The sequence below is a fragment of the Theropithecus gelada genome, chromosome 7b (assembly GCF_003255815.1).
Source record: "Theropithecus gelada isolate Dixy chromosome 7b, Tgel_1.0, whole genome shotgun sequence".
Lineage (NCBI taxonomy): Eukaryota > Metazoa > Chordata > Mammalia > Primates > Cercopithecidae > Theropithecus > Theropithecus gelada.
The window spans coordinates 94,402,146-94,425,116 of record NC_037675.1 but is presented as its reverse complement, the minus strand read 5'-3'; the positions used below and the strand labels follow the sequence as shown (position 1 = coordinate 94,425,116).

Below are 22,971 nucleotides of genomic sequence, written 5' to 3'. Positions count from 1 at the left end.
TGCCTGAATAAGCTCAGAACTAACAAGGAGGTTTCAGTCTCAACTGCTGCCTCTTCCCTGTCTTTATCAGAAGGACGGTAATTGTCCCCCAGATGTTCCCTGAACTCCCGGTCTGCACACAGACTGCAAGGAGAGGGTCCTCTGCGGTAGCCCAGGAGCTCCTGGCCAAGAGGGGAGGCTGGCGGGCAGACCCAGAACTGACCTCAGTGCACCTAAAGTGATGAGTTAGGAAAAACATGGGTCTGATCATAGCACAGCTTGGCTTAAAACATCCCATGCTTTCTTATTGCTGTGACACTGAAGGCCATGATTGCCAGCTTGACCCATGGGGCCTCAGTGATCTGCCCCACCCATTCCTTCCCTGGCCTCCTCAGCAACTGCTAGGGCTCTGATGCGTGTCCACCTCAGCGTCTTTCCACAAGCTGTTCTGTCAGCTCAGTGCCCCTTCCCGAGAAACATCCTCCCTCGTGAGCTGACTAATGACACATCTCTTGTCCCAGGCCCTGCCAGCTTAGCACTGTTTCTTGATGCCCTTCGGAAGTTTGTAATTCTTTATCAGTGGCTATTGTCTGTCCTTTCACTGGGGCAGGGATTGTGTCTGCTCCCAGCAGCTGGTGTTCCCACTGCCGCCTGTAGTGCCTAAGTGTTTAGGTGGAGGCGCATGCCCTGTGCTGGTCATGTGCTGGGACGGCCTTTCATGGAGTGCCCTGATGGGCTTGTGGAGGGAGGACGTGGCTCTGCTGGGCTGCTGGGAGCAGGGAGGGAGGAGGCCAGGAGGGTTCATGAGGCAGATGGCACTGCCTGATGGGCATGTGTGGCGATGTCTCCAGGTGTCAGCGAGGTTGGAGAGGGAGCAGCAACTCCAGAGCTCCAAAGCTTTTTCATGCCAGGCTGTGCAGCTTGGAATCTATCCTGCAGGGAGAGTGGGGCGGGGATGGTGGTGATGCGATCGGATATAATTGGCGAGAGGCCCTGCTTTGAAGGGGAGATTGCCAGTGCAAGATGAACTCTGAGCAGGTGAGGACACTGTTTACTCCTGGGAACCCGGGTGCTTCCAAGATGAAGAAGGAGCTCATGGCCCCAGGCTCAGTGTTGTGCCCATCTCAGCCCCAGGTGCCCTTGCATGTGGTCCTGAGCGTCCCCTCCCTCTGCTGCCGTGATAGGCCGGCCTCTGAGCAGCTCGAGCCTTGTCCAGCCTACACAGGACAAAATTGCACTCACCTCCTGGCTCCTCTCAGTGTGTAACGATCTAAAGTGGATCTGGGAAGGAAGCTCCTGCCCCGAAGGATGCAGGAAGAGAATGCACACTTGGCCGCACTGGTTCTTTCCGTGTTTTGCCTGGAAGGAAACCATGTTTAGCCTTCAATAGTGCCTCCCCGATCCCACCACCCTCCTGAGGGGACAGGAAGCAAGTGGGACTGGGAGCTGGTGGGAGGGGGTGACGTTTGAGGTCCTCCCTGCTAGTCCGCCAGGCGAGGCCAGGTTTCACTGCAGGGATAGACAGCTCCCCTCACCCAGCACAGGCTGAGCTTGTCTTGCGCCACATGGTCCCGGAGGGTTAGGCACAGCTTTGCAGTCTGAAATGACAGCCGTCACAGCAGGGGGTGAGAAGGCAGTGAGGCTTATGCTGGCTCTCAGTGTCTACCTTGTGGTGACACAGACTCATCCGTCTCCCTGGACCTCCCTACAGGCAAGGGAACTCAATACTGCGCAGTTCCCTTTTCTTCTTAAAAACGACTAAAATACCTTGTTAGGGTTATTGTTAGCATTAAACTAATTAATACCTGCGATGCCCGTAGTGCTGGCATGGTGTGAGTGCTGCACGTGTGTGTAATGGTCGGCCACGCTTAGTGTGAGTGCCTGGGGTGTGATGACGCGTGCAAGCCACTCAGTACAGGCCTGGCGCCTAGTGAACCGTCAGTCACCGTGGCTTATGTCAATATTATTATTACAGTGACAGTAGGACTACTCTGTCAGCCTTATCTGTGGCCGCAGCTGACTTGAGAGTTCTCAGTCCTAATTGGAGTCAGTGAGGCAGTGATTATGAAAGTGTCCCCAGACGGGAGATGCATTCTGTGCTAGGGCAGTGGAAATGCCTAAAAGGCAGGGCCAGGTGGGGGTCAGAGGGACTCGAGTGCTGTTCCTGGCCCCACCCTTCACCTGCTGGCCCACCTGGGCCTCCCCTTGCCTACTGCATAGGGAAGGTGCAGAATGGCACAGAAGACCTTCAAAGCTGTTGCGTCTGCCTCCAAAGGACTACCCAAGGCCTCGGCTCACATTTACCCCAAATATGATTTCACAGCTGCATTGAATCAGACCCTGTCGGTCCCTGATGTTTATTGAGCAGTCGCCAGCACAGGGATGGAGAGGAAGTAGAAGAAACAAAGGTTTTTGTTGTTCTAGGTCTTCGAATCCGACTTGGAAGATAACCTCTAAGCCTATCAGAGGATAAATAACCCTGTAGAATCTAAGTGGTTTGTGTCGGCTTTGCCTTTGTGCCTGCTGACCGGTGGGGTCAGAGTAAGAACCGTGTGCCCCTGGAAGGGGTTTGTGTTGTCACCAGGGAGCCGTGGGAGGGCTCCCTATTTGCCAAGCATGTACCATGTGGCCCTTTCTGCCATGGGCCGTTCTTATCTCTTATGTCTTTGGTCCTCATCTCAGTCCCTGAGATAATGGAATTATTTCCCCATTTTTCAGCGGGAGACAACTGCAGCCCAGGGAAATTAAGTCACTTGCCCAGGGTCAGGTAGAAAGCGGCAAGGCCAGGATCATAGCTTGGAGGGGCTTTGGTGACACCTGATGGCTCTGTGGGTGGTGTGAGGGTTGGTGATTTCAGGGCCACCTTGGCAGGAGGTCATCGTCTGGGATTGCCTCTGACACAGCTGGTGCCGTGTGACAATGAGACTGCTGGCCAGCAAATGCCACGGGAGGCAGAGTTGGACGCATCTGGTGGCCCTGGTCCCAGAGAAACAGATCACGTCCTGTTCTGGGGTGGCTGTGAGGTCAGCCTCTCGATAACTGCTGCCCTGGGTCATAGGCGACTCCTCCCGTGGTGTCTAGCCACACAATCTGTCCATTGTGCACCAACACCAGGCCAGGAATCGCCCTTTCTGCTTTGGGGAAGGCGGGGCTGTTCTGTGCCGTTAGCCTGTTGCAGTTGCTTCCCCTTGTGGAAAGCAAGCCTGGTCCCCAGGAAGACATGTGGCCCTCTTACAACCAGGGGCAGAGCTGGACTTTGTGTGGCTCGGTTGGGACAGGGGCAGGAGAGGGCACCCCAAAGCCTGAGCTCTGAGCCAGCATGTGGGCTGCCGCCCCTCTGCTTGTGTGTGGACAGTCAGGGTTTTTCAGCTCAGGGTCTGGGGGCTTGTTGAGTTTTAGAAATATTAATGTTTATCAATAATACATTTTCCCCAAAGTTTTAGAAAGAACTTTTATGCACACTATTTCTGGATTTCTTAACCTCAACATGATCGACAACTTGGGCTGGATAATTCTGTGCTGCTAGGGGCTATCCCAGGCAATACAGGGTGCTTAGTGGCCTTCCTGGCTGCTCATTAGCAGATGCAAGCAGCACTCCCCACCAAAAATCTCTACAGATGTTCCCTGGTGGAGGGAGCCCACGCCACCCGTAGTTAAGCGGCGCCGCGTTTTGTAAGAGATGGGTCCGGCACTCTGAGAGCTCAGGCCGGCCAGTCAAGTCGTTCCTGATTTTTGTGTGGACCCTGAGGCCCTATTGGGTACACTTTCTGGGTTTTAGTGTTTAGAATCGCACACCAAGACGACTAGCATCTTGTGGCTTCTTTTCTTCAGTAATATGAATACCTGCGGCAGAAAGGACACCCTGTTTTCTGTTTCCTCCTGGTTTGTGTGGGTGGCATGACTTCCCATTGTGTTTCTGTGCTGCCTGTACAGGCTGTGTGCCCGGGATGAAGCCCACTGTGGCTGCCTTTGTTTTCATGTAATAAATCCCATTGCCACCTCACCAGCCAAGAGTACAACCGACTGGGTAAACCATGCGCTGGGCCTCTGCTGACCTTGGCCTTCTGGGATGGACAGAGTGAGGCATGAGGATATCCTTTGAGCCCCTCCCTGTAGGTCCCTGCCCCAGGCCTCCCACGCCTCCTGGCAGCCAGCCCTTGGTCTGGCCCTGGCCCTCACCCATTTATCTCTCCACTGATCTGTGAGATCATTTATCGATAACAATGATGTTCATTCAGCAAGTCTTAGTTGAGAACTTACTGTCTGCCAGAGTTCCTAAAAGACATTACAGATGCAACAATCAATAAGACCTGGTGGACACAGCCCCTGCCCTGCTGGAGCTGTATCCGAGTGTGAGTGCATTGGATCATGACAACAAAACCTAGGTAAATAGAGGACAAGGTAACACAGCCCCAGTGATGGCGATTACTAGGAAAAAACACACCGAGGCCTGGGAGAACAGAGAGGTGCTTGTTACTGATCCTCTGAGGAGCTGACATTGAGCTGAGGCCTAAAGGGCAGGACAGTCAGGAGGGGAGCAGGCAAGGGGGCAGCACCTGGCCAGGCCCTGCAGTGAGATAGAATGGAGCCGCAAGGACCCACAGTAGCCAGGCGCAGCTGGAGCATGGTGGCAAGGGCTGTCTGCAGTGGGCTGGGAGCTGGCAGGAGCCAGACTGAGTCTGGGCCTGGTGGCCCCCTGGGAGTGCTGGGTAGCTCTTTGAGGACTCGAAATATCATGCCAGCTCCCCTCTTTGATGGCCCCAAGTTGAGCCACAGACAATGTGACATTTTCTAGTCCCCAAGCTCTCTGAGGAGGAAGGAGCCCCGCCCATTGCAGTAGTCAGAGGTCAAGGAGGAGCTCCCAGGGCAGCAGGACGACTCCCACTTCTGCGCATGCCCACAGCCACTGAAGAGGATGGCTGACATGTGGAACCGAGGCCAGTGTCATCCACAGGGTAGATGTCGTAGCCAGGTCACCCCTGGCAGCAGGAGCTGTCTCTCTTCTTGTGCACCTGGAGCCTGCACCAGAAACTAGAAGACTGGGGTGGCTGGATGCAGAGGTGAGGAGCCCAGGGGTCCTCTGGCCTCAGTGACCCAGTTGGCCTAGGTCAGCAGCACCGCCGCAAACTGTGCCCTGATTCTGGATGACTGTTCTCTCCCTGCAGACACTAGTTTGTAAGCCCTGCTGGCTGTGAGTCATGTTTGCAAACCCAGCAATGCATCACATGGACAAGGCATGGGAGTCCACGGGCTGCCAGGAGGCATTGGCTTGTTCTGGGAACTGAAAGTCAGACTCAGCCAGGCGACTGTGGGCCAGGTTGAGGTGGGTGGGGCTCCAGCAGGCATGTCACCTTTGGCCTTGATGTAGGGAAGCTGCTCTCCTGTGTGTTACTGTACACAGGGGAGGGGCCGCTGCCCAGGCCCACCTGAGCGGGTGTGTGGGAATGCGTGTAGGGTTCAGACAGGCGCTTAGGGGGTGTTGGGCTGCTGCTGAGGTTGGTGGAACCCAGCTCCGTGTGACCTTGGGCAGGCAGCCCCTTTCTTGTCCTCCTCTTGTTCAGCTGGTAGCTGTGACAGCAGGCTAGGTGACCGACCCCTTCTAGCTCCATCTGTGTGGAAATCCCAGCTGTCCCTTCATCCTGTGGGATCCTTCCCTTCCCTGGTCGCCTAGAGGACCTGACTAGTGCGATGGTGCTGTGACAGAGAGCATGTAACATTTGTCAGGGAAATAGCTCTGGCTGGGCACCTTGCCTGCCTCCCGCTGACAGAAGGTGGAGAAAGCTCATAAAAGTTTGGTGTGAAATCTGGGGAGAGAGGGGAGGTATTGTTTTCAGTGGCGGGCCTGGAAAAAGGGGGCGTTTGCTGTCTCCAAATAATAGTGTTCTGTTTCCTTCCAGCCCTCTCCTCTGTAGCGGTCAGGGTTATGTTTTGGCCTGAAAATCATTGTTTTGCATGGGTCTTTCTGCTGGCTCTTGAACAACGTTTCTCCCCTAGAGAGCCTGCGGTTTCTCCCAGCCATGGCTCACACCACGTGCCAGGCGGCTAAGTGAGGTGCATGACACTGTAATGCCTCAGTAGCCCCGTGGGAGGATGACCTGAAGTGACCATTGTGGGTGGCACCCACCTTCAGGATGGGAGTGCCTGTGACCTGCAGGCCACAGGAGACACAGTGGGGTCTGCATGCGGAATCACATTCAGGGTGCCCCGTTTGGGTGCTCAGGCCCCTGCCCTGCTCCACCCCACACAGCCCCTTTTAATGTCTTCCCCCAGTCTGGAATGGAGAATCACGTACAGTTCATTGACCCTGGAGCCTGGAGCCTGGAGCCTGGTTGCTTTGAATCCCTTATTCGATATTCATTCTGTTCACCAGGGAGGGGATGGGTTGTTGGTGTCTGCTTCAGGGAAGCTTCCCCAGCCCTTCCCAGGGCTCTAGCGTTTCCCCCACCCCTTGTTGGGCTTGGGACACTGAGTTTGACCAGCTTGCACATGGACTGTGAGTCTGATGGATCCTAAGTGTGGCTTGCCCTGTGCACCACTGCTGGGCTCTCAGCAGTCCTGAACGAGCTGGCACGTGCATTTGGAACAAGTTTGTGAACAGAGTCCCTCTGCTGCCCAGCCAGCCACTTCCCGTCTTGGGGGGCAGCCATCGGTTCCAGTGGCCTGGAGCCTTTCCAGGGGGTTCTGTGGGACTGAACACAGACAGTCTTCCTCGCTACACAGCCCCTGTACAATGGGGCTATACGGTATGCCCTGGAAGTGATCTCATCTTAGTCTTTTGCAGGCAGCCTCATTCTAACGGCTGCATGTTAAACGGCCTTCCTCTCCTTTACCAAACCAGCTCTCTACCGGTGTACACCTAGGGCATTTCTGATCATGTTTTAGAAACATGCTGTAGTGAATAGCCTAGTACATGTATTTTTGCGTACACAGGTGAGAAATTCTGTAGGATAAACACCTAGGAATCGGGATGCTGAGTTTGTGCATTCTGAGTTTTGGCTGTTGTCCGGTTTCTCTTTGCAGAAGCCAGTTACACTGCCACCAACTAAGGACTGGTCCCTTTTCCACCACCTTAGGAAGCGTCTCTAATCAGTTTACCTTGGCATGGAGTCACAGAGTGTTGGAGGGTGCCAGGATCCTGGCAGTCTCCTCCTCTTGCCTGTTGGTTTTGCCGCGGGGAGCTCCAGGCCTTGGGAAGGGTGGTGTCATGCTGCCTCACTTGGCTTGGCCAGACCCTGAGTCTGGGCCATCTTGCCTCTGTCTGGTGCTGTGTTCTCACGCTCACTTTTCTCTTCTGCACTCCATGTCTGACCACCCCAGCCTGAGCTCAGGGATTTAAATATTGGCTCGCAGGAGCTAATAGGCCTAGAGGCAGATTGCATCAGAGTTTTCCTTTTGCCAGCTCTACCAAATCACAGAAATCACTGTATAAAAGATGAAGGCAGCCCATCAGTTCTTCCTGAACAGCGAGGTCCAGCACACATACCCCTAAGGCCAGCACTACATCTGACACACCAACAAGACCGCATCCATCCCCAGCTCCATCCTGTGGCCTTGCAGGCTGCTGGACTGGTCACTCCATAACCCATAGCTGTCCTTGTCACTTCCCAGCTCAGGACCCTGTTGCTTTAGGGTCAGGTCCAAACTGACCAGCTGGTCAGTTTCCTCAGCTGACCCGTCTCCTGCTCTCTACCTTGTCCTCACTTTTCATGTTGAGACTGCCGTCTGCCCCAGTCCTGCCAGGCCTCCAGCAGGCCTGCGAATGTGCTGGGCTCCCCCACCCCAGACCTCTGCTTTTGCTGTCCCCTCTGCTTGGAGTGCCCTTTCTGCTCCGGCCCATGCCGGTGGCCCTTTGTGGTTTATATCACCAGCCTCAGCCCTGTGCCCCCCACACCCACACTCCCTGCTCCTTTTTTGCTGGTCAGTCCCACGCCTCTCCTTTGCTCAGCCACATGACCGCCACTTAGTAGCCTCTGGGAGGGTGGGGAGAATGCGATTGCTCGATAGTGAATAGGTGACATCCGTCACCACACACGCGCGCACACACACACGCACTCACAAGCTCTCACACGCACTGATTCTCACACATGTGCTTCTCAGACGCTGCCACTCTTTCTGCTCTTGTACTGTCTGGGAGGCCTCAGGCTGAGTGCTCAGACATGGGAGATTTCTCTGGAATACAAATGAGGGTTGCTTAAGACCCAAGTGTCTGCTGATGGGAGAGCTCAGCTCTCCCAAGGGGCCGTTTCAGAAAAGTTAGGAAAGAAGGAGTGAGGAAATGCCCTCACACACTAGGACTGAATCCAGGAGAAACAGAGACCGCAGGGAACCGCAGCCTCAGAGGACAGCTTTGCCTGGGCTGGTGGTTGGTGCCTGTCGCCAACGCGCAGCTGTCCACGGCCCATCAGGGTGTGCCTCCTGCTGGCCTCCCTCCCTCACCTGTGGCGGGCATGGATCTCGCTGGCTTGCAGGCGACTGGGGTGCGTGCAGTGACCCTGCCGTGGGTGTGCTCTGAGGACAGCATTCCCTGGCTCCTCTGTTTGAATGTCTCCGGGCCTGGGGGGCATCTGGCTCCATTCAGGGAGCTAACAGCTCTGTTTTTGGTTTGTTCCTCACATCACAGAATCAAATAATCTAGAACTTAAGAGGCAGAAAGGATGTTATAATTGAGTTATTCTAGCCCACGCATCTTACAGATGGGAAACTGAGCTACAGATAACTTAAGTGACTTTCAGAAACACACATAAAGTGAATGGCAGTTCTCGGACTTGTAACCCAAGTTTCTTGACTCTGCATTTGTTTCAACTGGCACAGTGCCCTAGGACCCATGTGTTGGGGTTAAGTTAGCCAGGTGCAGCTGGGCTGTGAAAAAGATTATCTGACAGTGACGGGCAGGCAGAAGCCTTGGCTGACTGTCAGGGACTGTTACGTAGGTTGCACACTGCACAATCCAGTGGTAGGCTTTGTGAATGGCATCTTGGGTAACTAGGCTTGATGGTCCTGTCGCAGCGCACAGTGGATGCTGCTGCAACCTTCTTTTGACTCTTGAGAGCCCACCTCCAAGGTTTACCTGCATGCATCTCCAACTCCGACCCCCTGCCAGCCTGGCCGCCTGGCACATTCTGTTGCACCCAGGCCTAGTGTGGATTTCCCAGGACTGTCTGTGGCATGTGGTTTTCTGTAAGCTGTAATCAACAGGCAGGTGTTCTGGGAGGTGCCAGGAAGGCTTTGCCTGGGGGATGTTTGGCTGGCCTTGGTTGATGACAAGTTAATCAGCAGGGGTTAGTTTCACGGTTGCAGTGGTCTGCCAAGAGAGTTCATTACTTGTCCTTCCCAGAAAGCATTGCTTAGCCTGCCTGCCCCTGCCCCCGCCCCTATCCGCATGTGACCTGACCTCCCATGGAGAGGCTTTGCTTTCTGCGGAACCACACTTTCTGCCTTCAAAAGTACAACTGCTCTTGACACTGTTGTATCTGTTAGTCCTCCCCCTGCAGGGGCCACTCCTTCATTCAGCAGCTGCCCTGGGAGCCCTCCTGTACATAAGTGCAGTGCTGGCCCTGACACGCTTTTCCCTCTGTGCCACACGGACCCTCCTCACAGAGGTCCTGTGGACTGTGGCCTTCAGTTATGTCACGTATTTACTGTCCTAAGGGGTGTGTGTCTTCCATTTGCTTACATCCGTCTTGCTTCAGGGCTGGGAAGAGATGCAGAGCTCTGGTCCAGCTGTGGCTTTGAGAGAACAAGCAACCAGTGAGGACCGTGGGTTGGGAGGAACAGTGGAGATGGAGCTGCAATCTCAGCTCTGCCACGCTCCCTTGCAACCCTGGCCTCACTGCCACTTCCTTTTCCCTTTCCGAAAAGATGGGGGGTGGACGAAGGGTCCATCTGGGTTTTGCTAGTTCTGACCTTCTGTGCCTTTCCATCTGGGAAAGGAAATTGCAAACTAGACCTACTATTTTTTCTTGGATGCTCTACCTCGTGCTGACCCCAGATGGAGCACGCCCGGCCTCCCTGGACTGTCAGGCTGGCGGCCTCGCCTTGGGTAGTGAACGTGAGAAAGGCTTCCCTTTCTCCTGAAATGCTGCTGAGCAACCCTGGCCCTAGTTAGAGTTGAGATGCTTTTCATTTCACCAGGCCTTCCATGCCTTGGGTCTTTGACTGGAGGGCTGTGGAGCCAGAGGCCCTGGGTTCGGACCCCGTCTTGGCCACTGCTGGCAGGGAGAGCCCTGGCCACCCGCTAGGTGCTCTGAGCCCTACTTTGTTTTCTTTTTTCTTTTTCTTTTATTTTGAGACAGGGTCTCACTGTAATACCCAGGCTGAGTGCAATGACGTGATTACAGCTCACTGGAGCCCCGAACTTCCCGACTCAAATGATTCTCCCACCTCAGCCTCCTGAGTAGGTGCACACCACCACACCTGGCTAATTTTTAATTTTTTGTAGATACAGGGTCTCGCTATATTGCCCAGGCTGGTCTTGAACTCTCAGACTCAAGCAGTCCACTTGCCTTGGCCTCACAGAGTACTGGAATTAGAGTCGTGAGCCACTGCACCTGGCCGGACCTAGTTTCTTTGATTGTCAAATGGAGCTGCTAACGGGATCTACATAGGGTTGTTTTGAGGGGAAATGTGTCCATTCCTGCAAGGTGTATAGGTCTGTGACCTGTGCTTGGTGAGCATGTTTATGACTCACCCTGGAATCTTGGCAGGACCCCCGTCAAGATGCCAAGGCTTCAGGAACCAGAGACTTCCAGGGTTTCACTTGGCGCTGGGTACGGAGGAGCTGGTGGAAAGGCCAGGCCTTGTGGCCCTCAGCTGGGCCTGGCTGTGCTCTCAGGAGGAGTCAGGGGAGTGAGATTGTGCTAAGTGAGCCCAGGATCACTTCCTTTCCCATGAAAGCCCCTAGGAGTACTTTTAACAGCCATAAGGAAGTAATTTCAGTTCTTCTGTCAAGGGGAGAATCACTGGTGTTAATGGGGTGGCCGAGTGTTAACTGAACACACAGGCCCTGATGCAGTGGATCCTCAGGTCGGCCGGGAAGTTTCCTCTGGGCGTGGCACGCTGGATTTGCCTTGGTGCCGACACATAGCTCCCTCTGGAGCCAGGAGGTGGTCAGGATTCGAGAATCCTGTTGGGTTCAGTATGGGAGGCTGTTGTCATCCCCAGCGATGCTGCTGTGGCCATGGGGGAGGTGACGGAATTGTGCCCCCTCTAATGCTTGATCTATTCCACATGGAAAGCTGGAGTCCCAAGAAGCGAACTCCAGGCAGGCCCACGCTGGCGTTCAGGCCTGTGCTTGCCGTTGTTTTGTTTGTTTGTTTGTTTCCTGAGACAGATTCTTGCTCTGTCACCCAGGCTGGAGTGCAGTGGCACAATCTCATCTCATGCAACCTCTGCCTCCCAGGTTCAAGCGATTCTCCAGCCTTAGCCTCCTGAGTAGCTGGGATTACAGGCACCCACCACCATGCCTGGCTAATTTTTGTATTTCTAGTAGAGATGGGGTTTCACCGTGTTGACCAGGCTGGTCTTGAACTGGCTGGTTTTGAACTCCTGACCTTGTGATACTCCCGCGTCAGCCTCCCAAAGTGGTGGGATTACAGGCATGAGCCACCGTGCCCAGCCTTTTATTATTATTATTATTAGATGGAGTCTCATTTTATCGTTCAGGCTGGAGTGGAGTGGTGCGATCTTGGCTCACTGCAACCTCCCATGTTCAAGTAAGTGATTCTCCTGCCTCAGCCTCCTGAGTAGCTGGGATTACAGGCGTGCACCACCACGCCCGGCAATTTTTGTATTTTTGTAGGGGGCTTTCCTGTGTTGGCCAGGCTGGTTTCAAACTCCTGAACCTCAGGTGATCCACCTGCCTCAGCCTCCCAAAGTGCTGGGATTACAGGCGCGAGCCACCGCGAGCCACTGTGATATGTCGAGTTCACTAGTGCTCAGCTTTCAGGTGCTCCCTAGCCTTTCTGGGGATTCACAGCGGTTCAGTCACAGAGCCCGTGTTTCTGTAGGTGACCAGGTGCACTGCAGTGGTCTGGGGTTTGACATGGGAACGGCTGATTTTGAATCCTGGCAAAGCCCCCTAGCTGGTTGTGTTTGACCTTGAGCCAGTCAACACTGCCTCTCAGAGACTTGGTTTCTTTATTTATAAAATGGGAATAAAAACAGAGGCGTTTGCTCTGTAAACCATGGCGCTGCTCTGAGAATCAAATGCAATATTTTGTGTAACTGCCTGTGTTGAACCAGAAAAGTGCCACACTTGTATACTGTGGTGGATCGTTATGATCATGATTTAAAACATCCATGCCTGAGGAGCCAAACCTTGGGGTCTTTTGTATTTTCATTTCAATGTATACACCCAAGAGAAGTGAAAACGTATGTTCACACAAAAATTTATACACGTATGTTCACAGCGGCGTTGTTCCTAATAGCCAAAAAGTGGAAACAACCCAAATTCCATCCAGTGATGAACGGACAAACAAAAGATGCTACACCCACGCCGTGAAGCAGACCGAAGTACTGCCGCACACAAGCATGCATTTTAAAACACCGTGTGAGCAAAAGGAGCCAGTCACGAAGGACCACATGTCTCATGGCTTCGCCTAAAGGAAATGTCCAGAATAGGCAGATCTACCCAGATAGAAAGTAGACGTGTGGTTGCCAGAGGCTGGGACTTGGGACTGAGAGTGAAAGGGAATGGGATTTCCTTCTGACAGGATGAAAACGTTCTAAAATTGAGCTGATCGTTTGCACAACCCTGTTGATATTCCAAAAACCCTTGATTTGGGGTAAATTGCATAGTGTGTGAATGATATCTCAATCAGGCTGTTTTTAATAAAAATCCTGTGAGGTAGGAAGAAGTACGATCTCCATTTACAGGTGAGGCCCAGGCTCACAATGAGGAAGGCCCAGTTAACCGGGCCTGGCGGCCTCCAGCTCCCTGGCATGCAGCCCCTTCATGCCATCAACACTTACTCTACAGAGAAGGGAGCTGAGGCCCAGCAAGGAGGAGGGGTTTCCGGGCTCTGTGTGGGGCCTTTTCTTCCCTTCCAGCCTCCCTACCCACTGGAGGAGAGATTTCCTAAGCAACGTGTGGAGCAGGACCTTCCCAGCCCTGCCATGGAGGTTACCCTGTGCCTGCTCAGCGCTCAGGCCATGCAGCCCAGTGGGCAGAATTTCAGCCCCTGGGTCCTGAGTGAAGGAAGGAGCAAGCTGTTAGGATGGGCAGGGCAGAGCCCGGGACTTTGTCTCTGACCAAAACCTCTCAGAGTCTCAGGGTCCTGAGAAAAATGGGGAGAAGCCCTGCCACCCTCACTGTGCTCTGGGGGACCCCCAAATATGGGAAGGTGCTACAAGACCTGTCAGGACTTGCTTTGCGTGTGGCCGTCCCTGCTGGCTTAGGGGGTCAGTCCGGCCCCTGGGCCTCTGGCAGGCGGGCCACGCACAGCCTCTCCTCAGAGCACAGGCCTAGGGCAGATGGGGGCCGGAACTCACAGAGGTTTCCAGTTTCCATGATGTCCACTTCATCTGTTTCTTTTTCTGTCTTGCACTTTTGGGGTCACATTTAAGAAACTGTTGTTTAATCCAAGGTCACGAAGATTTATGACTGTGTTTTCTTCTAAAAGTTTTATAGTTTGGGCCTTTACCCAATAGGGTTTTTATATTGAAAGAAGCAGTGCTTTTGAAAACCCTTTTGTCCAGCAGTGTGCATATAGCAAGTCCCAGGTAAGTGGCCACTGCCTTTATTTTTAAATGATTACTGATTATGATCATTTTTATTTATTATTATTATCCTTACTATACTTAATCTCTCGTTGTGTTTCCCATCTGGGTAGCTGGCTCTTGTTTCTTCTTGAAAGATAGTGTTGGTGTTTGAATCCATTTCTGGCACACCTAGGGGTGCAGGGTAGAAGGGGAAGATCTGGTTACCTGCCTCCCATTTCCCCCCAGACTTTGTGTTATGGGAAATTAAAAATATTTGAGAAGAGAGAATGCCGCAACGTGCTCCCAGGTACCACCTCCCAGCCTCATGCGTCAGCAGCTGCAGCCACTCTCATTTCATCCGTCCCTCACCTACTTCTGTCCCTGCCCTCAACCCAGATTGTTTTGAAACACATCCCAGATTCCTATTTAATCTGTAAGTCCTTTTCGAGTTGCATCTCTGAAAAATGAATGCCCTGGAAAGTCACTGCCTGGAGTGGGGTTGGAGGTGGGAGGTTGCGTTACACCCCGGCATCAACAGGAGGGTGGGCATGGGCCAGAACCACAGCCCCCTTCCATGGGCATGGCTGGCTTCCCTGGGGTCAGCTGCCCAGGGCAAGGCAGGGTGAGCCGAGACCTTGTGTCGGGTTTGGCCCTAGGAGCCCAGGTGTTGCAGGGTAATGAGAATCCTTTCATTTTTGTGTCTACAAACTCCTTTTGCATCCGTGATCTCCATGATGCCCACAGCAGCTACCTCGGGTAGGCTTTATTCAGAGTGGACCTTGCCCAGGACGAGTCAGCGTCAGAGGCAGAATCTGAACTCAGGACTCTGACAGCATTTTCCATTAGAAGGAGCAAATCCCTGTGTCTCACCCCCTGCTCATTTCCTGTCTGTGAGGATGGAGGAGGAAAGAGTATCTCTGACGTTCATCTCATTCTGCTCAGATTCTCAGTGACAGCTTAGCAAAGGGCCGGTTGTCCCTGTTGGCATCATTCCATGGGCTTGGGGCCTCTAAAAAGCCTGAGGGAGCTTGTGCTGTGGGCGGGCACCATGATGCTCTGCCCCAGGTGTGTTCCAGCCCTCATCCTGGTGGGGGCTGAATGTCTGCCTAGAGCCAGGCTGCCCTTGTTGGCTCCAGGATCGCGCTCTTGGTGTCCTTTAGCCAGCAGGCCCTGCGAGGGAACATGTGCTTACCATTTGCCGTGGAGATGGCTGTGCCTTTTTTCCTCTGAGTGGTGATAAAGTGGTACAGGGTGCTCACCCGCCCAGCAGATTGGTAATTCTAAGAGACCTGTGAAAAATGCACGAGGCCCTCAGTATAATAAGTAAGCTGGAAAGCTTGGCACGAAGTCCACTTGTGGATAGCGAGGCGACTGGGAAAACTCTTTGTCCTCTCTGTCCCCATCCTAGAAGAGATCGTGTTTAGGAGGAATTCTTCTGTTAATGCCGATGCTTTCATGCCCGGTCAAAAGCTTGTTGGCGCCTGCTTGTCAGATGTTTTCCCCTTTGGTTTCATGCAGCCTCTTTCCTCATGAGTTTGGCTTAACTTCATGTCTTAATGAATCTGAGTTCTCTCTTTAAAGGTCACTGTCCTAACGCATAAACATGGAATCAGAATCGCCCTCATTTATTCAGAACTGAGCGGAGACTGTTCTTGGGACTTTGAGGGGGAGGAAGGAGCATGTCTGTGTTCTAAGCAGCCTCAGTTGCCGAGGGAGAATTGGCTCGTCCCATCCACGTGCTCGGCTGTTGGCCCCCTTTTGGAAGGAAGGCAGCAAATGCGTGGGTGGCCCTCCCGTTACCTGAAATGCCTCTAGCTAGTGGTCCGTCCTGTTCTAGAACAGCTCTCCTGTGTAGCCTTCAGGTTTACCTTTACAAATACACTCTTCATTTACTCAGTCTGTTTACACCCTTAGAACTAGAGGCCATCTTTACAGAGACCCTAAGGGCATCTGCAGTACTCTTCATGTCACAGATGTGGAGACTGAGATGCTGAGAAGCCAGGTGACTTGCCAACGGTGACTCTGAGAGGTGATGACACCAGGCACCTGGGTTTCTTGACTCCTGGTCACATAGCCTTCCCACTACACCAGGCTTCTTCCTGGTGTGTTTAGGGTAGGGGAATGAGGACAGCCAACTGCCTTTAGCTCATAACCGAGGACATGAACTTGTTGGCCAGGACTATAGATCTGGTGGGGTGAAGCAGAGAAGGCTTTTGATCATCCAAGTATCTGCTGCACCCCACATAATGCCCAGAGCACTGTCAGTGATGTGAAGTCTCTTGAGTGGATAACCTTTTAATATTGACATTTCTTTTTCTTTCTTTTTTTTGGAGACAGGGTCTCACTCTGTTGCTCAGGCTGGAGTGCAGTGGCATCATTGTACATTGCTGCAGCCTCAGTCTCCTGGGCCTGAGTGATCCTCCCACCTCAGCCTCCCAAGTACCTGGGACCACGGACTTGTGCCACTGCACCCAGCTATTAATGTTGTGCTGTGAATATGATTTCATACATATGTGTGAGTCTCGGCGGGGAGGGCCTCATGAGTGACCTGCTCTCGTGGAAGCATGGACTGCGTTTAAAAGGACAGACTCTGATGATGGAATGGTGCCGAGAGGGGTAGTTGCCCATGGAGAGCCCCCAAGTGAGATGAGGGATCAGCTGCAGGCACTTGGGTGAGGCTGAGAGTGTCAGGTGAGAGGCACTGGGCGTGGCTGCTTGGCCCCAGGGCAGCTCTGCATAAAACCTTCCTTAAGGAGACTCTTCGGCTAGTCCCCACGCTCTGTGTGGGCGGCAGACGTGGGCTCTCCCGCATCAGTGCCTGGTCCACTGTCTACAGGCAGCAGGTTGGTGGCCAAGTGGCTTGCTGACGGCCGGAGGGAGCTGTGACGCTCCTGCCCCGCATCTAGGTCCTCGCACTTGTGTACAGGGAGAGGATGGCTAAGGGGTGAGGACAGTCACAGGCGTGAGGACTGGAACGCGAGGCCTCCCCTAGGTTACGCCAGCCGCCGCTGAAGTCTTTAAACCTTCAGACCGAAAGACAGAAAGGAGCCCAGGGCCAGACACTCTGCCGCGAAATCCAAGGAGAGACCGATTTCAGAGCAGAAGTGGGAATATGAGTCTCTGGTTTTTGTGTTAAAAGTGGCTTTTGGCTTAACAAGTGGTCACTAGGACCAAAATAAGTTCACTGAAGAAAAGTAATTCCAAATGGCGGTTTCCTTCTGTCCATAAGATTCACTAGGACGGCAGCACTGGGGTGCGTTTCCCCGGCTGTGCAGGCCTCACTGACAGGCTGCGGAATGGTGAATGGAGGGCAGGGGCTGGGCGGAGGAATCACGCTGGTGTGTCCGTTTCCTTGGACTGTCGTAACCAAGTATCACAAACTGGGAGGCCTAACACTACGGGAATCTCCCAGCCCTGGGGGCCAACAGCTCCAGTCAGGGCGTCAGCAGTGGCTCCCTCCAGAGGCCCCGAGGGCGAAGCTTCCCTGCCCCTCTCCGGGCTCCTGGTGGGGGTGGGCACCCTCCGCCCTCCTCGGCTTGTAGGTGCGTCACTGCAGTTGTCTGTCTCCACACGGCCTCCTGCCTGTGTCTGTGTTCAGATTTCTCTCTTAAGAAATCCAGCCAGGGGATTGGGGCCCACCCACATGCGGCATGACCTCGTCCTAACTCCATTCCATCCACAAAGACCCTGTTTCCTTATCAATAAGGCCACATTCACAAGTGCTGAAGGGTTAGGACTTGAGCGTATATTTGGGGGACACAATTCAACCCGCAGCAGCTGGTTGAGGCCTTCTTTAGGCCAGCTTTTTCCCCGAGACCCCCCTCTCGTCACGCCAGCATTCCAGTTTTGTCCTTAGAATCATGGAGGTTGAGAACAAGGGTGGGCTCCTTTGCTATGTCAGCTCGGGTTGGTCTGGCCCACCAGGGTGGTGTGGGATTCTGCCTGTTATTTTATTGAGTTCTGTTTTGGACAACAGTGTCTTCCCCGCATGTAAGGGTTATTCCCCTAAGAAGATAGTAAGTTCCTTAGAGACTGGTTTTTGTCACAGTTTCTCTTGCATTTCCTTCGTGCCTACCCCAAAGCTAGCAGGTATGGAGGTGCAGTACTTGAGGAGTGCTGGGTGGCCGGTGCCCACCCTGTGGCATGTTTCTCTCCGCCACACCTTCCCACAGATGGTCTGATGACTCCTGGCCTCATCCCACTCCCCCGGCCCTGCCTCAGAGTCCCTATCAGTGTGGGCACGGGGCCGCCACTCCCAGAGGAGCCAGCGCCTGGAGTGGATCTGCTTCCGGGTGAGGTTTTGTCCGGAGTCAGGCGGCCTGCCCTGAGCCTGGTTGAGGTTTCCTCGCTGTCTTCCGCGTGGCGCTCTATTTCTAGTTTGGCCTGGTCAGGCCTCTCTCTCAGATCTCAGGGTGACTGCTCGCAATGCCCCAGTGCTGGAATGCACCACCCTCCACCAAAGTCAGGGCTGGAGGGCAGGACAGGATGGATGTGCAGAGGGCACGAGGGGTGAAATGCTACCTGGCCCTTCCCCCGCTCTAACCAGAGCAGCCTGCTTCCCTTTCAGGAGTACATCGATGCCCACCCTGAGACCATCGTCCTGGACCCGCTGCCTGCCATCAGAACCCTGCTCGACCGCTCCAAGTCCTACGAGCTCATCCGGAAGATTGAGGCCTACATGGAAGGTAGGGACATGTGTGGCACCGCATCCGTGGCAGGCGGCCATCTTTGTGGTCACAAAGTGGCCACGGCCTGAGGTGTGGAGAGAGAGGGGTCTTGTCTTTTTAAGCACTTTGGGGCAGGAGGCATTTGAATTCCATGGGGCAGTCATTCTGGGGAGGTCCTTGCGTTCTCCTGTGACCAGCAGTGAGGAAATGAAAGCCTCAGGGTGCTCTTGCGGAAAGGGGTTCTGAGGGTTTTGTTTTGTTATGTTGAACCCATGGGTGACATTGAAGTGTCCCGGTAACACAGTGGCTGGAGAGCAGGAGTGTGTGCAGACAGCACAGCGGCAGGCAGGCGAGTGGAGTTATGTAACTGGGCAGAGGACACAAACAAAAACTGAAGGCCTTAAATCAAACACATGGAGATGTAATGTGGCTGCTGGACCTCACGGGTCCACTCTGTTCTGGAGGGCAGGGGCCTCCCTCTTCACTGCAGCACCTCCCCTGCCAACTGCAGACTCCTGTCCCTGAGGACTCACCCCAACCCCTCCCCACCCCTGGGGCAGGCAGAGCCAGAGAACTCAAGGCTGCATTCTCAGGGGGTTTATGTGAGAAAGACTTTGTGGAGAGACTCCTGTTAACAGTAACCTTCTAGTTCACTGCTTGGTCCAAGTGTGCCCTACTGAGAGCTCTTGTTTAATTTTAAGGAAAAGTGCTTGGCCTGGACCCTCAGGCTTTGTGAGGATTTATCCTGGGGTCAAGGAGGCAGCCCCTGCTCCCTGCCCTACAGACCATGATTGAGGCCTAACCTGGCTGCTATGAACGCTGACCTGGATGGTGACTTGGCCTTGGGCATAATTTCCTGTGATGGTGACTGGTGGGACCAGTGGGTACCTTTTGGCTCACAGCTCCAGAGGCAGACCATCTGCATGGGAGTCTGAGACCACCATTTATTGGGTATGTGCTGTGTTCCTGCCTTTGGGTTAGGCCCTCTCCTTGTATTCTCCCTTTTGGTACACTTAGAAGTGGGCATGATAAGCCTTCCCATTTTACAGATGAATCCCAGAGGCTCTGAGAGGTTAGCAGACGTGCCACGTCACACAGCATTCAGGTGGCTGGGCTAGCATCCAGCCAGGTCTCTCTGACTCAGGCTCCCTGGCCCCTACTCCTGAGCTTGATGGCCAGAGGGCCCTGGATCTAGAAGAACCTGAAATGGGTACCACTGAGGACCCTGGCCTGGAGAATGGGTGAGTCCTTGGTTCCCTCTCGAAGGAATGTGCCCTGCAGAAGAGCTGGCTGCTGGATCTGGCTGTCCTGGAAGGGCTCCTGAGGCTTCTTTCCCTGAATGCCTGACACATTGGTGGGCGCAGAGAATGGGGGTTTTGTCCTGGTGCCCCCTGTGCGCAGGCTTTCTTAGCACACGCCAGCAACCTTTATTTGCTGGGCCTGGAGTGATTGGCCTCTGCTGTGCACTTCCCCTCCCTTTGCACTGTCTTCCTGGAGCCATCCAGAATCCCAGATGGGAAGAAAGAGCTGTACATTCCCTTCTGGGGTCACCTTCATCTCAGTCTGCCATGGGTGAAGGTTTGGTCAAATGTTGGGAGAGGGAGTCAGCCTCCTTCCAGAAGGTATGCTTGTTGGACACTGCCTGTGTGAAGAGCAGAAGGCTGTATTAGAACATGAGAAAGCCCAGTGAGTGGAAGAAGGTGGCAGACCAGCAGCCACATCTCATGTCCCGGACACGTCCATTTGAAGAGTGACACGTTTGGATGGGATTCAAGACAGTGCTGCTGAAGGGCCTTTTGGAGCCAAAGGCACAGGCTCTGGAGGGAGGCAGCCTGTGTGTGGGTCCCAGTCTGGGCTCTTGTTAGCCACGTGGTCTCAGTCAAATCAATCATTTGAGTTCTGCTGGTGTTCTGGAAGATGTGGGTGATACCTGGTTCAGCCATGGGGTCGGGGTCAGCATACCCAGGGTTGATGTCTGCAGAGCACTTAGCATGGGACTGGCCCGTTGGGTCACCCGGGAACAGCAACTGCTCCAGCTGCTCCCACCATGATGGCAGGACCCCAGCATCCTAATTGAGTCTTCACATGCTAGATTTTTAGGAGTAGAAGACCAGGGCTTTGGGATCAGGAGTGAGCCTGGGCCCAGGGTATGAGCGTGTATACTGTGTTCAGGGAGCAGGAACCCAGTGATGATGAGGTGGACCGTAGGAAGTCACACGCCGAGAGGCAGGCCCAGGAGGTACCTCCATTGCCTACTTGCCTGGCTCGGAATTGGGCCTCTCGTGGAGGCAGTTAGGAATCAGGTCAGGAATTTTAAGCAGGGTGTGTCCTAGTTCATTGGGAGATTAGAAAGTTCAGGAGCTGCCCATAAGGGGGAGAGCTGTGGGTGTTCCAGGGGAGGGCCCAGTCCCCAACAGGTCCAGAGAGAGAGCTGTTGACCAAACCCTAACACACGCTTGGTTCTAGATCAGCAGGAAGTGTAGGGTGGGTGGGCCATGAATGTTGCACCCTGGGTTTTCCTTATCATGCACCCCGTGCCTGGGCTCGTATTCTTCCAGGAGGGCGGTCAGAGGCTGGGACTTCCTGGAGCCCTTTCCTGACTCCCAGTGGCTGTCCATTCACCAGCACTGCTGGGTGGGTCCCTGCTGCATGCCCCCACAAGCTGCAGAGGCGGAGAGCCTTCCTGAGAAGCACACCCTGGGCCCCCCTCCTCCACTCCCTGCTGTTCCTGGAGGCACTCAGCCCTTTCAGGCATACTGTAAATGGCCATAATTACCCTTGAAGTTCCCTCAGATAATCACAGCAATCCAGTGACATGCTTTTGTGTTGGGAGAAGGGGCTTGGCGAGACTTCCTCCGGTTGTCACCCTCCCTGGCACTAAGGCTGCTGTCTCTGTTTTCAGAGAATCTGGACAGCTGCAGGGAAAACAGAGCTGGTGGGGGATGGGTGGGCGCTTCAGGACTGCTAGGATCCTCATTGATGAGCAGGGGGAGGGAGATGACCAGAGCCCCTGCTTTTCGGTGGGGTTGGGCAGCTGGGCCATGGCACAAAGGGAGGCTCTCCCAGGAATAGCAGGCAGAGCCCTTGGATAAGGGTCTGTGCTTAGGTGGGCCATCTGTCTCCCTGCAGAGCATCAGCCATGGAGGGCCTCTCCCACCCCAGCTCTGCATCCAGGAGACAGATGAGGCCTGCTGCTGGGAGCTCCCAACCCCGCTGTCTCCGGGCAGCCTTTGTGAGGTCACTGCCTTCTCAGTTCAACATTTCCAGAGCTCATCCTTGTCTCATTCAGAGCCTGGAGGGGAAGCAGGGTCATTTCTCTGCCTCAGCTCTGGCAGCTTCAAACCCACCCACTTAGTATCAGTTAGCATTCAAATTACTTTAACAGCAGACCTAAAATAACAGTGGCTTAAATGTGACAGAACTTCGTTTCTCTCTGATGTAAAAGCCCAGAGTTAGGCCATCCAGCATGGGTGCAGGGGCTGGGACCCTGGCTCCTTCTAGCTCCTTATTCTTCTGTAGTCTGCCCATCTGGTCCTGGGTGATGGCTGTATTTCCAGCCCTCATATCCAAGATCTAGACATTGGGATGGAGAGGACGACTAAGAAAAAGGAAGCAAATGAGAAGAAGGCCTAGTTCTCTTTTAAGGAGGGGTTCTGGAAGCTACAGGACCAACACTGGCCAGAATTAGCCACATCCTAAGCTGCAAGGAAGTCGGGAAATTGAGTCCTTGTTCTGAGCAGCCACATGCCCAGCTAGAACTCAGGTTTTATCACCGTGGAAGAAGGGCTAGAATGAGTTTTAGGGGAGCACTAGCAGTCTTCCATGTTGTCACCTTCCAAAACATGGGTCCCTGCCTGAGGACCTACCTTTCCCATGGCTGATTGACCTTGGAATTTCTCCTCTGGCTGGGGCTTTGGCCTCAGTCTGTGACCTCGGCAGCAGTCTCCTCCCTGTAGCAACCAGCATCCTGGCTTGCAGAATGACCCACCCCAGCATGCCAGGGCTCCAACTTTCCCTCATAGATGACTGCTTCTGGGAGGCAGCCATGCCTATACCTACACCCACGTTCCTCCCCACACCCACACCCCCTAGGCAGAGGCACAGGCAGCAGTGAGCTTGGATTCAATTCAAACCAAGCACTTAATTCTTCCTAGAAATTAAGCATTCCCTGGTGCAGGCCTTGGGGAGGGAGGGAGGAGGCTGCAGTGACAAACATTGAATTTGCAGGCTCTTTCTCCCATCAGCAGCCCACTCTGCCACCCAGGGCCAGGGTCCAGAGATGGAAGCCCCGAGACCAAGGCGTGGCTGTGCCACCCTAGGTTCAGCGATTCTGGGCAAGGTGCCAGCTGGCTCCTGAACTGGCTGAGAAGGCACCATGTGTGAGAAGGCACTTGGGCCGTAATTGCAAGGCGTGGGTTTGTGTCCCTGTCTGCAGGGACAGCAGGTCTCTGACCATTGGGCAACAGGCTGGAGAGGTCCTTGAAAGCCCTGACTGCTTTGGGGTGATGGGTGTCTCTCCTCTTCTCCTTTTCTTAGAAGCTCTCACACATCTGCTCTGGGGGTGACAGATGGCCTGTTTGGGATCCCAGGCCTCCTGGGGACGGGGGTGCATACCACAGATTGAATG

The 22,971-nt window shown here is 54.0% G+C and overlaps 1 protein-coding gene across 3 annotated transcripts in view; it reads left to right on the top strand.

Annotated features, from left to right (window-relative positions):
- Positions 1–22,971, top strand: part of ITPK1 (inositol-tetrakisphosphate 1-kinase) — a 181,870-nt gene that overhangs the window by 109,468 nt on the left and 49,431 nt on the right. For all 3 annotated transcript variants that reach the window (XM_025391664.1, XM_025391663.1, XM_025391665.1), the window contains one exon: positions 18,245–18,362. In XM_025391664.1, coding sequence (XP_025247449.1) covers positions 18,245–18,362 — 118 coding nt within the window. The remainder of the gene's footprint in view (positions 1–18,244; positions 18,363–22,971) is intronic.